Below are 15,023 nucleotides of genomic sequence, written 5' to 3' on the forward strand. Positions count from 1 at the left end.
TGTGCACCCCCCAGAACAGCGCTATGGTCACCCCTCACACAGACCGGGCACCCCCCAGGACAAGGTTATACTCACCCCTCAGACTTGTTACCACCTTCCCTTTAGATGAACCCCCAAGACAGGGCTGTGCTTTCCCTTTGAACTAAATGCCCCTAAGACATGCCGGGTACCCCCCTCAGGTTTGGTGATCCCAAGCAGGGCAAGGTTCCCCCATATCCACTTGGATACCTCCTGCCCAAGGGCTGGCCCTCCTTCCTCAGGATTTTTGCACCCAGGACAAGGCCAGGCCTCCCCCTTTAGACTGGGCTGGATGTCCAGTCTAGGACTGGACCTCTTACATCAGTCTAAGCTCCTAGTCCAGGACAAGGTCTCCTCCCTTAGACCTGCAGCTCCTGGGTCAGGGCCAGCCGCCCCCCCACTCAGAGAGACCCTGAGCCCCACCTGGGCCATCCAGGTGTTGGCAGAGGAAGTGGGAGCCCTCAGAGGGCCTGGCAGGCAGTCAGGACCCTGTTTGCCTTGAACAGGGGCTGGAACCAGGTGGTCATTTCTCCCTTCAAGGCCTCACAGCTCAGCCAAGCCGCAGGGAACACGTAAACACCAGCCGAGCTGGGCAGCAGGCAGGCAGGGAGGAGGAGACCAAAAGACCCTGACTCACCAGCCTCCTTGGCCACGGTGTCTGGACACCTCATGGTGCTGCTCCAGACTCCAAGTCAGGCCAGTAAGACGAGCTCCAGCTCCCACCTGTCTTGGGCATGAAGACAGGCCCGGCCTTTTCTGGCCTGTCTCCCCCCAGCCCAGGCTGAGAGAGGGACCTCTGAAGACCCATGGGAGGAATGTACCCTGCTGGGGGCTCCTAGAACATAGGCCAGGCTTCAAGAGGAAGCTTCAGCTCAGAGCAGGATCTAGAGGGTCCAGGGTCATCGAAGAGAGGCCTCTAACGACGCACAACATGCAAGCCTGTGGAGAAGGAAAGACTAAGTGCGGCCCATGTGTCAGCGGAGAGGGAGCAGGCTTTGACAGTCCACTCCCATTACCGCTCAACCTGGGGCGGTGGTAGGACAGAGAACAGAATGAGGAGAAACAGGACTGAGTTCCCTGGAAGATGAAAGGGACGTGACCCAGTCCAGCAGTCTGATGAGAGCCTTGTTCAGACCGTTTGTGAGGGAAAATGGACCTTCCCTGGGGGAAGAAGGGAACATGACCATGCTCTGAGGGCACATAAGGGGACATAGACCTGCTGAGGTTGTCCGAGGGGACACAGCCCTGCTCTGAGGGCGGGTGAGGAGACACAGAACTTCCATGGGGGTGTGAGGGGACAGAGCTCTACTCTGAGGGTACAGGATGGGACACTGAACCTCCTGAGGGGGTCTCAGGGGACACAGCTCTGCTCTGAGGGCATGTGAAGGGACATTGGACCTCCTGAGGGGGTCTCAGGGGACACAGTTCTGCTCCGAGGGCACCTGAGGGGACAAGACTTGCCCTGTGTGGTCTGAGGAGACACAATCCTTCCCTGAGGGCACATGAAGGGACATCGACCTTCCTTGTGGGTCTGAGGGGACATAGCTCTGCTCCGAGGGCACCTGAGGGGACACTGAATCTCCTGAGGTCTCAGGGGACACAGCTCTGCTCCAAGGGTGCGTGAGGGGACATTGGACCTCCTGAAGGGCCTGTGGGGACACAACTCTACTCCGAGGGCGGGTGACAGGACATGGACCTTCCGTGTGGGTCTGAGGGGACACAGCTCCGCTCCGAGAGCATTTGAGCGGACAAGATCTGCCCTCTGTAGTCTGAGGAGACACAATCCTTCCCTGAGGGCACGTGAGAGGACACTGCACCTCCTGAGGGGGCCTGAGGGGACACAGCTCTGCTCCAAGGGCATGTGAGGGGAATTAGGACTTCCTGAGGGGGTCTGAGGCGACACTTTCTGCTTCGAGGGCATGACAGGTGACATTGGACCTCCTGAAGAGGTCTGAGTGGAAACAGCTCGGTTCTGAGGGCACGTAAGGGGACATGGACCGTCCTTGCAGGTCTGCGGGGACACAGCTCTGATCCAAGGGCACGTGAGGGGACACTGGAGGACTGAGGGGGTCTGAGGGGACACAGCTGTGCTCGGAGGGCATGTGAGGGGACATGGACCTTCTGAGGGGGTCTGAGGGGACACAGCTGTGCTCGGAGGGCATGTGAGGGCACAAGACCTGCCCTGTGTGGTCTGAGAAGACAGAATCCTTCCCTGAGGGCACGCGAGGGGACATGGACCCTCTGTGGGGGTCTCAGGGGACACAACTCTGCTCCAAGGGCGCATGAGGGGATATGGACCTTCCATCGGAATCTGAGGGGACTCAACTTTGCTCCTAGGGCATGTGAGGGAACGAGACCTGCTCTGTGTGGCCTGAGAAGAAACCATCCTTCCCTGAGGGCACGTGAGGGGACAGTGGAACTCCTGAGGGGGTCTCAGGGGACACAGCTCTGCTGCGGGGGCACGTGAGGGAACATGGACCTCCTGAGGGGGTCTGAGGGGACATAGCTCTGCTCCGAGGGCGTGTGAGGGGACATTGAACCTCCTGAGTGGGTCTGAGGGGACAAGCTCTGCTCTGTGTGTGAGGGGACATGAACCTCCTGAGGGGGCCTGAGGGGACAGCTGTGCCAGAGGGCAAGTGAGGGGACATGGACTTTTCGAGGGGGTCTGAGGAGACACAGCTCTGCTCCAAAGGCATGTGAGGGGACAAGACCTGCCCTGTGTGGTCTGAAGAGACACAATCCTGCCCTGAGGGCACATGAGGGAATATGGACCCTCCCTGGGGGTCTCAGGGGACACAGCTCTCCTCCGAGGGAATGTAAGGGGACGTTGAACCACCTGAGGGGATCCGAGGGGCCACAGCTTTGCTCCGAGGGCGTGTGAGGGGACATTGGACTTCCTGCTTGGGTCTGAGGGGACACAGCTCTGCTCCGAGGGAGCGTGAGGGGACATTGAACAACCCGAGGAGTCTAAGGGGACACAGCTCTGCTCTGTTGGTGTGTGAGGGGACATGAACCTCCCGAGTGGGTCTGAGGGGACACACCTCTGCCCCGAGGGCATGTGAGTGGACATGGACCTTCTGAGGGAGTCTGAGGGGAAACAGCTCTGCTCTGAGGGCACGTGAGGGGACACTGAATCTCCTGAGGGGGTCTCAGGGGACACAGCTCTGCTCCAAGGGTGAGTGAGAGGACATGGACCTTCTTTGGGGGTCTAGGGGACTCAGCACTGCTCCAAGGGCGCATGAGGGGACAAGACCTGTCCTGTGTGCTCTGAGGAGACACAATCCTTCCCTGAGCACATGAGGGGACACTGGACCTTCCATGGGGGTGTGTGGGGACACACTCTGCTCCTAGGGCACGTGAAGTGACATTGAACATCCTGAGGGGTTCTGAGGGGACACACCGTGCTCTGGGGGCGTTTGAGGGGACACTGAACTTCCTCACGGGGTCTGAGGGGACACACTCTGCTCCGAGGGCGTGTGAGGAGACAAGACCTGCCCTGTGTGGCCTGAAGAGACACAATCCTTCCCTGAGGGCACCTGACATTGGCCTTCCATGGGGGTCTGAGGGGACATAGCTCTGCTCCAAGGGTGAGTGAGGGGACACGGACCTTTCATGTGGTCTGAGGGGACACAGCTCTGCTCCGAGGGCGCAAGAGGGGACAAGACTTGCCTTGTGTGGTCTGAGGAGACACAATCCTTCCCTGAGGGCACGTGAGGGACATGGACCTCCACGGGGAGTCTGAGGGGACTCAGCTCTGCTCCAACGGCGCGTGACGGGCAAGACCTGCCCTGTGTGGTGTGAAGAGACACCATCCTTCCCTGAGGGCACATGAAGGGACATGGAGCCGTTGGGGTGGGAAACACTGAGGGGACACAGCCCTACACTGAGGGTGCTTGGGGGCATGGACTTCCTGAGGGGCTCTGAGGGGAAAAAGCAGCGCTCTGAGGGTGCTTGATGGGGCACAGACCTTCTGTGGGGGTCAGCAGGGACACAGCTCTGCTCCGAGGGCACATGAAGTGACCTGCCCCTGCCCCAGGGGGTCTGAGGGATACAGTTTTGCTCCTAGGGGGTGTGAGGGGTCATGGGCCTGCCGGGGGGGCGGGGGCGGTGGTCTGAGGGGATGCAGTCCTGCTCTGAGGGTACTTGAGGGGACAATGACCATCCATCCATCAGGGGTTCTAACAGGGTCCTGGCTCTGCCTTCATTTTTAGAAGTGAGGTCTGGCTGTGGGGACCCGGTCAGAGGGTGCTGGGTCAGTGGCTCTCACTGAGCACTGGGGCACATAGGCTGGACTGTGTTCAGCTATAACCCTGTTGTCTCCTCAGCCAGCTCCAGAATGATCCCCGCCTGAGGCTCCCACGGCCAACTGAAACAAGCCTTGCCTGGGGCAGAGGAGCCTCCTCTTGGGCAGCGTAGGGGACTCTAGAGCCAGACAGGGGTCTGGGCCCTGGCTGGCTTCCCGTGTTTGCTGTGTGATCCAGGGCAAGCTGCCTTCCCTCTCTGAGCCTCAGCTTCACTTCTGAGGTCGGGCTCCTGTCTAGGTCTCTTGGCCTGTGTGGTCTCAGTACCCGGACCTGCTCCCTGGTGGGCCCCCAGGCTAGCTTTTGGCTGCCTGGACAAGGACTTTATCTTTCCCTTGGGCAGACTTGGGGCCCTCAGCACTGAAGGCCAGGACATCCCCAGGTGAGAGGCCCCCTCCTTCTTCGGCATCCCGGTCGTGCAGGCGGTGGGGGCCAAGAGGGTGGGTGTGGATTCTGTGCACCTCCTCCTCACCCAAAGGCTGGGGGTCAGGAAAGGGGCCAGGGTCTGGGAGGCAGAAAATTGTATCCCAGGCCTAAAACCATCCCTTCGGGCCTCAGCCTTCCATCTGTGCGTGAAGGAAGGGGAGGTGGGGCCCTTCGTGTGCCTGAATTAATTATGCCCCCGCCACCTGCAGCATCTGTTTTAGCGGGGTAGAGAGGAGAGTTTCAACGCCCCAAAAGGCTTCCTGACTGGAAAGCCTGATGGTTCTCAGTCCCAGTTCTCAGACTGCAGGGTGGGGACACGGCCAGTGGTTCTGGTAGGGGACTCTGTTGATGGGCAGCCCCATGGGGCTCCTGTTGGCTTTGCTTCCCAATGGTGAGGAGGAGGGGACGAGGCCAGGCTGGGAGGACGGGGTACTGGGCATGGGACGCTGGGCTTGTGACCACTGCAAGCTCCCTTCTCAGAGCTTCAGTACCTGTGGCTCCGGACTCCCGGGCCCTGGTGCACGAGGCCCTCCACCTGCTCCTCTCCACTCCCCACGCTGTGCTCTCCAGTCAGCCCTCCTTGGGGGCCTCTGCCCCAGCACCCTTTTCCTGCTGCAGCATGAGTCAGGGGACAGCCTTGGTGTGAACCACGTCCTGGCCCTGCCCAGAGGCGAAACTGTCAGGCTACCTGCCCCCAACAAGCTCACCCCCACCCGTGAGATAGAGAGGTGTGTTGTGTGTCTGTTGTTATCTGTATGTGTTTGTATATGCGCTTATTTGCATTTGCGTGTGTTTGTCTACGTGTTTGTTTGTATATGTGCCTAGTTATATGTATCTGTTGTGTCTACTTGTACTGTCAGTTTGTAGTTCTAGTTGTATCCTGTGTCTGTGTTTGTAGATGTGCTCATGTTTGTAATATGTATCTGTGTGTCCATCTGCATGTGTGTCTTTTGGTGTGTCTGTGACTGTATTGTGTGTGTACCAATGTGTCTGTTTGTATTTATTGGTATGTCTGTGTATATGTGTGTGTTTATTTGTGTGTGTGTGTCTGTGTGGACCCGTGGTCTGAGAACGCCGCCTGTGGGTGGAATTTGGCCCAGAGACATGTTTGGTTTGGCCCTCATAGTATTTTCAACATCTTGAGCCAACATTTAAAAATCAGGATATTTCACATAAAAATTCAGCTTTTCGGTTTCTTTTAAAAATTCAGAAGCCCTGGCAGCCTCGGGCCTGCGTTCCCATGAGGCCACTCTCCTCCAGAGCCGCTCAGGGGCTGCCTCGTCCTCCTACCCTCCACAGCCTCACCACTTTTCTCGCCCAGCAGCACCTTGAGGATGACTGAGTTTGTGATCCCAGAGTGTAAGTCTGGTTGCCAGGGAGTGTGTGCACGAGTGTATGGGATGAGGTCATGTGTGTGTATGTAGGGGGGAGGGTGTGTGAGTGTATGTGTGTGTGCATAAATCCATTTTGCAATGGGGAGCGTGTACACGTGAATGCGTGTGTGCATATGAGGTCAATCTGTGTCAGTGGGCTGAGCACACGTGTGAGTGTGTGCCTGTGTGCATTAGGCAAATGTGAGTGTGTGGGGGACATGTGAGTGCCTGCATGTGTGTAGGGCATCTGTGCGTGTGGAGGTTTAGGTGTGTGAATGCATGCGTTTGCAGGTGTGTGTGCATGGGGTTTGTGTGGACATATTTGTGGCCATGTGGAGTGTGTGAGCCACTGCGGTCTGAGTATGCTCTGCACAGGAGCTTCTTACGGCCTTTGAGGGGGAATCGGATTCCAGGCTTCTGGCTGGGCCGCCTTGTGGGATTTCTTTCTTTCTCAGTGCCAACCGGAGGCCTGAGTAATGGGAACATTTTAAGAAAACCAGTAAATACATACAGAAAGGGCAGGCTGGCTGGGAAACAGGCTGGACACCCCTGCCCAGCCCACAGCTGCCAGAGGCCCTGAGTCCAGGCCTAAGGCAGGGAGGGAAGCAGCCCTAGAACCCAGCATGCTCAACCACTGTGCTCTATGGATACCCACTTCTGCCCATCCAGTGGGTGAGTCCCCTACACTACCTGGATGGCCCCTGGATCTAGGCATCTTCACAGCTTGGCTCTGAGCAACAGATGCTCAGGACAGGCCCAGGGGATGCCATGTCAGACCTGGCCCAGGGGCTAAGGGGACCTGACCCTCCAGGTGGGGCCCCTTTCCCAGCCAGGCTACAGTGGGTCCACATCTCTGAGTATTCTGTCCACACACGTCTCACACACACGTAGACCCTCCCTCGGGAGGGATGAGGCTGCCTGTGACCTGGCAGGGTTGGTGCTCCCCACAGGGTTGGGAGGGTACGCAATACACTCCACTTGGAGCCCACACACCCGAACGCGCCTGGTGCCTGGAACCTGGGGAAGGCTGGTGTCGGGGGGCGGAGTGGAGGGTTCTGTTGCTCCCCAGGACATGGCCACCACTGTCCTGGGTTTCGGGCTGACTGAGCCCCACTCTCGGGATCACCTCTGATATCAGCCCCTTAAATGACATAGGTCCCACGGGAAAGGATGGGGTGCTTCCTCTGGTGGGGTAAGGTTCCTTACAGAAGATCCACTTCAGCAGCGGGAAAAGCAGGCTATGCTGACCCACACTCCCCTGCAGGGGCCCTGGGTCAGTGTCTTCTGCTGCCCCCCAGTGGCCGTGTGAGGGCAACGGGGGAAATAAAGGCTACACGGAGATTCTTATCCATAAAGGTCTGCTGGCTGAATAGAATCGCTGGGCTCTTGGCCCTAGATCCCCACCACTCACCACACCCCACTGTGATGCCCAGTGAGATGGTTTGGGGAAAGCGAAGTCTTTTAGACTGGTCTGAGGGAAGGAACGTGGCTCCTAGCACAGATCCCGAGACCACTTGGAAGGTCAGCTCCTGGAGAGCAGGGCAACATCAGGTTTACAGCTGCATCCTTAGCCCCTGGAACAGTGTCCAGCACAAGGTAGATACTCAGGAAACAGGATGAATTAATGCCTGAATCGCCAGCTCCTGTAAGGGTGCTGCAGCAGGCCCCAGATGCAGCTCAGAGCCCCATGGAGAGGTCACCTGAAGGTAAGCAGGAGTCTCGCACACTGAAGCCCAGAGGTGGGGAAGAGCAGCATGAAACCCCAACAGGGGACTTGGCCTGGACGATGCCTGGGGCTTGAAGATGCACAGGTAGAGTCCAAGGGACTTGATTTGCCCAAACTGGTCACCTTCACACAATTCACCTGCAGCCCACTGGGCTAGACAGAATTTTCCCTTGTAACTTTAGGGGCTGTGCCTCTCTGTGACCGTGTCTGCCATTCCTCACCGTGTTACAGGCCCTATACCAGCCCGGATGTCCACCTGGCCTCTAGGGTCCTGTCCCTGCAATCCCAGGTATGACTTCCTCCCAGCCCTTGTGCTGCCTCCCCTCTTACCCAGAGGCATCAAGCATGAGTCTCTGGGCCAGCAGGCCCTGTACTCCTGTCCTCTGCTTGGCAAAGGGGTATCCATGCTGTTGCCGAACATTTCAAGCTTGACACCTCTCCTGAGATGACCCAGAGGCCAGATGTCCTCGAGGATTTCAAGCAGGAGGAAGGGCCTGGAGTGTTGGGAGGTCAGAGCTGTCCTGGAGGAGTGCATGGTGAGCCAGGTAGCAGTGGGCACACCAGGGCTCCATCCACAGAGCTGGGCACTGTCACTTGGCCCATTTCTTCAGCCCTATGACAAAGGGGCTGCTGGGGCCTGAGAGTCTGTTGCCGGGGCCTGTCCCTCCAATCGAGAGTACTTAATTATTCTAGGTAGGAGTCCTTTATCAGATATGGGGTTTGCAAGTATTTTCTTAGTCAGTAGCTTTTCTCTTCATCCTTTTAACAGGGTCTTTGTTGGAGGAAAAGCTTTTCATTTTGGTTGTCAAATCTGCCCATTTTTTTTCTTTATGAATTGTGCTTTCTCATGTCTAAGAACGCTCTTCACCAAGCTCTAGGTCCTGAAGGTTTTCTCCTATAATCCACTTTAATTTTTGTATAAGGTCTGAAGTACAGGTTGGGGTTCCTTTTTGGGGCCTTTGGATGGATATTCAATCACTCCAGCACAGTTTACTGAAGACTATCCTTCCTCCATTGAGCTCATTTTGCACCTTTGCGAAAAATTAGTGAGCCGTACCTATGTGGGGCTACTTCTGAGTTCTCTGTATTCTTCCATTGATCTATGCGCCTACTTTTCCACCAATACCACCATCTTGATTATTGTAGCTGTATAATAAGTCTTGAAATGGGTAGATTGATTCCTCCTGCTTTATTCTTCTAGTTAAAAATTGTTTAAGCTGTTCAAGTTCTTGTAACTTTCCTGATACATTTTAGAATAATCTTGTCTATATATAAAAATCTTACTGAGATTTTGATATGAATTGCATTAAACCTGTGTATCAATTCTCCAGTAAAACCACCTGAGCTTGGAGATTTCTTTTTCAGGGGTTTAAAAATTATGAATTCAATATCCTTAATAGTTACAGAGCTATGGAAATTATCTTTTTCATTTTGGGTGAGTTATGGCAGTTTGCACTTTTCAAGGAATTGGTCCATTTCATCAACTTGTCAAAATGTGGGTAGTTATTTACAGTACCCCTTTATTGTCCTTTTGATGTCCATGGGGTCTATAGTGATAGCCTTATTTCATTCTTAATATGCCTAATGTGTGTATCCTCTTGCTTTTTTTTTCTTTTTATTTATTTTTGGCTGCTTTGGGTCTTCGTGGGTGCACGTGGGCTTTCTCTAGTTGTGGTGAGCAGGGGCTACTCTTCATTGCGGTGCACGGGCTTCTCATTGCAGTGGCTTCTCTTGTTGCGGAGCACGGGCTCTAGGCGTGTGGGCTTCAGTAGTTGTGGCAAGCGGGCTCAGTAGTTGTGGCTCATGGGCTCTAGAGCGCGGGCTCCGTAGTTGTGGCACATGGGCTTAGTTGCTCCGTAGCATGTGGGATCTTCCCGGACCAGGGATTGAACCCATGTGCCCTGCACTGGCAGGAGGATTCTTAACCACTGCACCACCAGGGAAGTCCCTGTCTCCTCTTTCTTCGTCAGTCTTTATTTCTTGTTAGTCAATTACTGATTTCTGCAATGTTTACCAGTTTCTTTGCTCACCACTTCTTCCTGCATCCTGTGGCAGGCACTGCTGGCTGCCTTCCCGGTACTCTTTCTACCCTTCTTCCTTTCTCATGGAACCTCAATTTCAATCATGGTGGCAATGCGCCCAGCTTAAAATACCCTTACTCCCCACATGTCTGCAGTTAGGGCTGGATCTGACACAGTAATGGCTGATCAGATGTGAAGGCAAGCATGGGGGACTGGGCTTGAAGCCATGGTTTCTTCAGCTGGCTTGCCCTTTGCCCTTCCCCCTCCTGCCTGTAGCTCGAACCTGGGAGGTCGGGGGCGGGGGGTGGGGTGGGGGGAAGGCTCCCAAGAGAGCTAAGGACGGCAGCTGAGGACACAGAAGGGACTCACGTCCTTGGTGGTCTCAAGAAGTCACTGTACCACCTTAGACATAACACAAGAAAAAAACCCTCCTCGTTTAAAATCCTGTAGGTGAGCATCTGCCAAATGCCGTCCTGATTCCCGTATCCTTCTCCCTGCGCCCACCGTGCTCCTCCTGCTATGGAGCATCCTTTAGTAGTTCTTTCAGCAAAGATCAGTGCAGAGTAAACACTTAGTGTCATAAGCCTGAAAATGTCTATCTTGCCCTTATTATTTATTATTGAGCAGACTGACGTTTATGTTTCCTTAGCACTTAGGAAAAATTTGTCTTCTACTATCTACCATTGATGAAAAGTGGAACTCATTCATTAGTAGGCAATCTTTTCCGTTGTTTTTTTTTTTTTTTTTTTCCTCCTGTAGCTTGTTGGATTTTCCTCTTTCCCCTCAATGTTCTAATCTTGACCATTGTAGTGAAACTGCAGATGTGGCCATTAAAAAAATTCCACTTCATACTTATCGAGTAATTTAGGTTGTGAATTCTGGAAATATCTTTTAAAAGTGTGTGAAATACAGTATATACAACCAAAAACAATGTATAAAATGAATGGATAGAGAATAAAATGAATTCCAAAAACTTAAGCCAAGATAAAGAACATTATCAACACCTCAAAGGGCCCCTTCCCAGAGTTAACCACAAGCCTGATGATGAGGATCATTGCCTTGCTCTTCTGCGCTGACTTTACCACCCGTGTGTGTATCCTTACAGAGTATATTGTTCTACTCTGCCTGTGTTGGAACATCACACAAATGGTTTATACTTCTTTTCTTCCGTGACTTGCTTCTTTTTTTTTTTTTTAATTTATTTATTTATTTTTGGCTGCGTTGGGTCTTTGTTGCTGTGTGCGGGCTTTCTCTAGTTGTGGCGAGTGGGGTCTACTCTTCGTTGCGGTGCGCGGGCATCTCACTGCGGCGGCTTCTCTTGTTGCGGAGCGTGGGCTCTAGGCGCGCGGGCTTCAGTAGTTGTGGTACGTGGGCTCAGCAGTTGTGGCTTGCGGGCTCTAGAGCTCAGGCTCAGTAGTTGTGGTGCACGGGCTTAGTTGCTCCGTGGCATGTGGTATCTTCTGGGACCAGGGCTCGAACCCGTGTCCCCTGCATTGGCAGGTGGATTCTTAACCACTGCACCACCAGGGAAGTCTGACTTGCTTCTTTTAAGATGTATCCACAATCTTACACGGGGCTATAGCTCATTTCCTTGCTATAGAGTATTCCACTGTCAGAACCATGACTCATTGTGTTTTACTGTGTGTTATTGTGTGTATGTGTGCTATCATGAACATTGCTCCTGTTAGGGTTCCTGTCCCTGTCTGCTGGTATTCCTGTGCAACAGTGCTCTAGGACACTAATAGTGGAATTGCTGGTCACTGGCTGTGCACCAGTTCAACTTTTTCAAAAGTGGTCTTACCAACCAGCACTCCCACATGTGGCAGGTGGGAGGCCTGCTGCTCCACAGCACACCAGGGTAGCTAGTAACCCTTCTGTCTGAAAGTCTCCCTTGGCTGGCATCACCCCAGCTACCTGAGCTTCCTTCTGTCGATTTTGAGCATGACACACCTTTTCTAATCCCTTTCAATCTGTTTGAAAGACTGGGTTTAGGTTTCTTTTTCTAAATGACATCAGACCGAGTTTTTTTAAAAAAAGCGAACAGGTACATTAATAGTAATTAATGACATATTTGGATTTATTTGTCCCACCTTTTTCTCTCGTTGCCTTCTTTTGGATAATTTATTTTTCTCAGTCTATTTTTTTTTCTTAACTTCTTTGGAAGAGGTACACTCTAGGGATTTCCCTGGCGGTCCAGTGGTTAATACTCTGCGCTCCCAATGCAGGGGGCACGGGTTTGATCCCTGGTCAGGGAACTAAGATCCCGCATGCTGCATGGTGAAGAAAAAAAAAAAAGGGGGTACATTCTATCACTCTATTTCTATTTTTAGAGTTATCCTAGAAATGTCAGCCTGTCTGTATACCAGAGCCTTTGCTCTCTTCCTGAGTGAGCTTGGTAGATGACTGTAATTCCAATCACCTCTCACCTTAGGACTTACTATTATTGTTGTTATGTACTCTAAGTAGCTCTTGCTTTACTTTTACTTCGCAACACATATTTGTTTTATAAGGTTAATGTCTACTTAAATTTACACTTTCTTTCTCTTCATTCCTTCTTACATCTCAGATTTTCCATCTGGGATTGTGACCCTTCAGTCTGAAGACATTCATTCAAAAAAAGACATTCAGTTTTTTTTTTAAGGAGAATGTTTATTTCTTTTTTAAAAAAACAGCTTTATTGAGATATAATATATACCTCATACAATTCACCCATTTAAAGGTACAATTCAATGGCTTTTAGCATATTCACAGACTTGTACAACCATCACCATAATCCATTTTAGAATATTTTCATTACCTCAAGATAGATTTTTTTAAAAAGTCTGCTGGTGACAAAACCTCTGATTTTATTTGTCTAAAAATATTTTGTACTTGTAACATATTTTCTCTGGGTATAGAATTTCAAGTTGACAATTACCTTTTGTCCAGTTAACACTGATGCCAGATGGTACCATTCCAGTTAACACCGGCTGTGTTTGAGACATTTGCTGTGGGCTTGATCTTTGAAAGATAATATAATCTTCTCTAATTTTAAGATTGTTTCTTGGTCTTTTTGTTCTGACAATTTATTCCAATGTGTCCAGGTATGTACTGGTTTTAAAATACATGCACAAATTCTTAGACTCCACCTCGAGGTGGAATCTAATTCTTCTCCCTTTGAGTGTGGGCTGGACGCAGTGACTTGCTTCTAACAAATAGACTGTGGCATAATATCAGTTCCAAGACCTGGTCATAAAAGACCCTAAAGCTTCCTCCTGCTTTCTCTCTGGGATCGCTCATTCTGGGGAAAGCCAGCTGCTACCACATGTGAACACTCATGCAAGCCCTATGGAGAGGTCCACGTGGCAAGAACTGTGTGTGCGTAATGCTTCTCTAAGCATTCCTGTGAGCCCTGGGAGTGGAAACGGTCCTGAAGCAGATCTTCCAGCCCCAGTCGAGCCTTGCGATGCCTGCTGCCCTGGAGGACATCTTGACGGCTACTTCAAAGAGATCCCAAGCTAGAACTACTCAGCTAAGCCCCTCTTGAATTCCTGATCCACAGAAACTGTCAGATAATAATGATTTGTTGTTTTAAGCCACAGAGATTTGGGGTAATTTGTATGCAGCAATTTATAATTAATACGAAGTGTGAAAAAAACTTGAGGCAAACTTGCTTATTGAGCTGTAATGAACATACAAAAAGTACACAAAACATATATGTACAGCTCAATGAATATTCATAAAGTGAACATACCTAATGAATCACCACCCATAACAAGAGATAGAACATTTGACTGCAGATGTCTTTTGGTTGCCCAGCTTGAGAATTGTTGACCTCGAATCTGTGGACTGGTGATTTTGAAAAGTTCAGTCATTTAAAAAAAAAATGACCTTTGCCCCATTTTTGCCTTTTTTCTCCCCCTGGAACTCCAACCACATGTTGGATCTTCTCACTCTATCCTTCATATCTCTTAGCCTCTTGTTTTACATTACTGACCTGTTTATCGCGCTGGCTGCATTCTGGATAACCTCTTCAGATCTAGCTTCCTATTCACAAATTGTCTCTTTGGCTCTAATTCACAGATACAAGGTTTTAAATTGCTATAATAATTTTTACTTCTAGAGCATCACTTTGGTTCTTCTGCAAATCTATTCTGGTTTTCAAGCTTCTCTTTTAGTTCTTAAATAATTTTTAAACATTGAAATTAACTGACTGATAATTCTAATGTCTGAAGTCTTTGCAACTCTCATGCTACCATGTTCTTTCTGATGTCCTTTGCTCTGAGTGCTTTGTTGCCTAGTATATCTGGTGAACTTTTCTGTAAGCTATTCCTCTTTCTTGGAACTTTATTGGTGGGGATTCTTTGAGGACTAAGATGAGTAAAGATTCATTCAGGTCAGATCTGCATTTCCTTCTATCAAGTGTCTGAGACCACCACATTCTGGGACCACTGTAAATCTTGGCCTGAGGCTTCTCATGTGCAAACCCACATGAGGGAGGGCTGCCTCAGTTCTCAAGGGAGACTTTATTCTACTCCAGTAATTGGCAGGGTTCAAGTTCCCCTTGGGATGCCAAGAGTACAGATTGATTATTAGTTCACAGAGGGTGCTGCTCTTTGGGGCCCCACCAGGCATTGAGGGCCTCCAAAACCAAGGCTCGATTTCACCTGGCTTGTCAAATACCTTCAGGGCAAAGGTCAGGCTTCAGCATTCTGCCACTTCTCTTACCTTTTGGCCTGAGTATTCCTTACTTTCTTGCCAGATCATTAATGCATTTAAAAAGCATTTGTCAATATTTATTTACCTAGTATTTTAAGCTGTTTTCCGAGGGAAGATCAGTTCAGGCAACCATCCTACCGAGAAGCCAGAAACAGAAGTGATTGCTACTCCTTCTTCAAGTACCTTTTTTCTCCAGTTTTCTTTTCCCGAACGAATTCCTATCAGCTGAAGGACAGCTACCAGTACGTCAGGGTTCTCAACCTATCCCCTCTCTCTCCTTCTTTCTCTCTCTCTGCCGCCTTTTGGATCTTCAACTTTACTTCCAATTTATTAATCCCTTCTTTGACTATAAGTTATCATTTAGCTCTTCCAGTGAGTTTCTTATTTTAATAAACATTCTTGGGCTTCCCTGGCGGCTCAGCAGTTAAGAATCCACCTGCCAATGCAGGGGACATGGGTT

The 15,023-nt window shown here is 51.1% G+C and overlaps 1 protein-coding gene across 2 annotated transcripts in view; it reads right to left on the reverse strand.

Moving 5' to 3' along the window:
• Positions 1–12,493: 12,493 nt before the first annotated feature.
• The window catches only part of CCDC12 (coiled-coil domain containing 12), a 51,162-nt gene continuing 48,632 nt past the window's right edge, over positions 12,494–15,023 (reverse strand). Inside the window, exons 8-9 of one of the 2 annotated variants that reach the window (XM_082414701.1) lie at positions 14,649–14,697; positions 12,494–13,693 (exon numbers count right to left, since the gene is read on the reverse strand). In XM_082414701.1, coding sequence (XP_082270827.1) covers positions 14,657–14,697 — 41 coding nt within the window. In that variant the 3' untranslated portion in view covers positions 12,494–13,693; positions 14,649–14,656. Of the gene's footprint in view, positions 14,698–15,023 lie in introns of both variants that reach the window. The other variant, XM_082414700.1, reaches the window with a different exon arrangement.

The sequence above is a fragment of the Balaenoptera physalus genome (assembly GCF_965194825.1).
Source record: "Balaenoptera physalus genome assembly, chromosome: 11".
Taxonomy (NCBI): domain Eukaryota; kingdom Metazoa; phylum Chordata; class Mammalia; order Artiodactyla; family Balaenopteridae; genus Balaenoptera; species Balaenoptera physalus.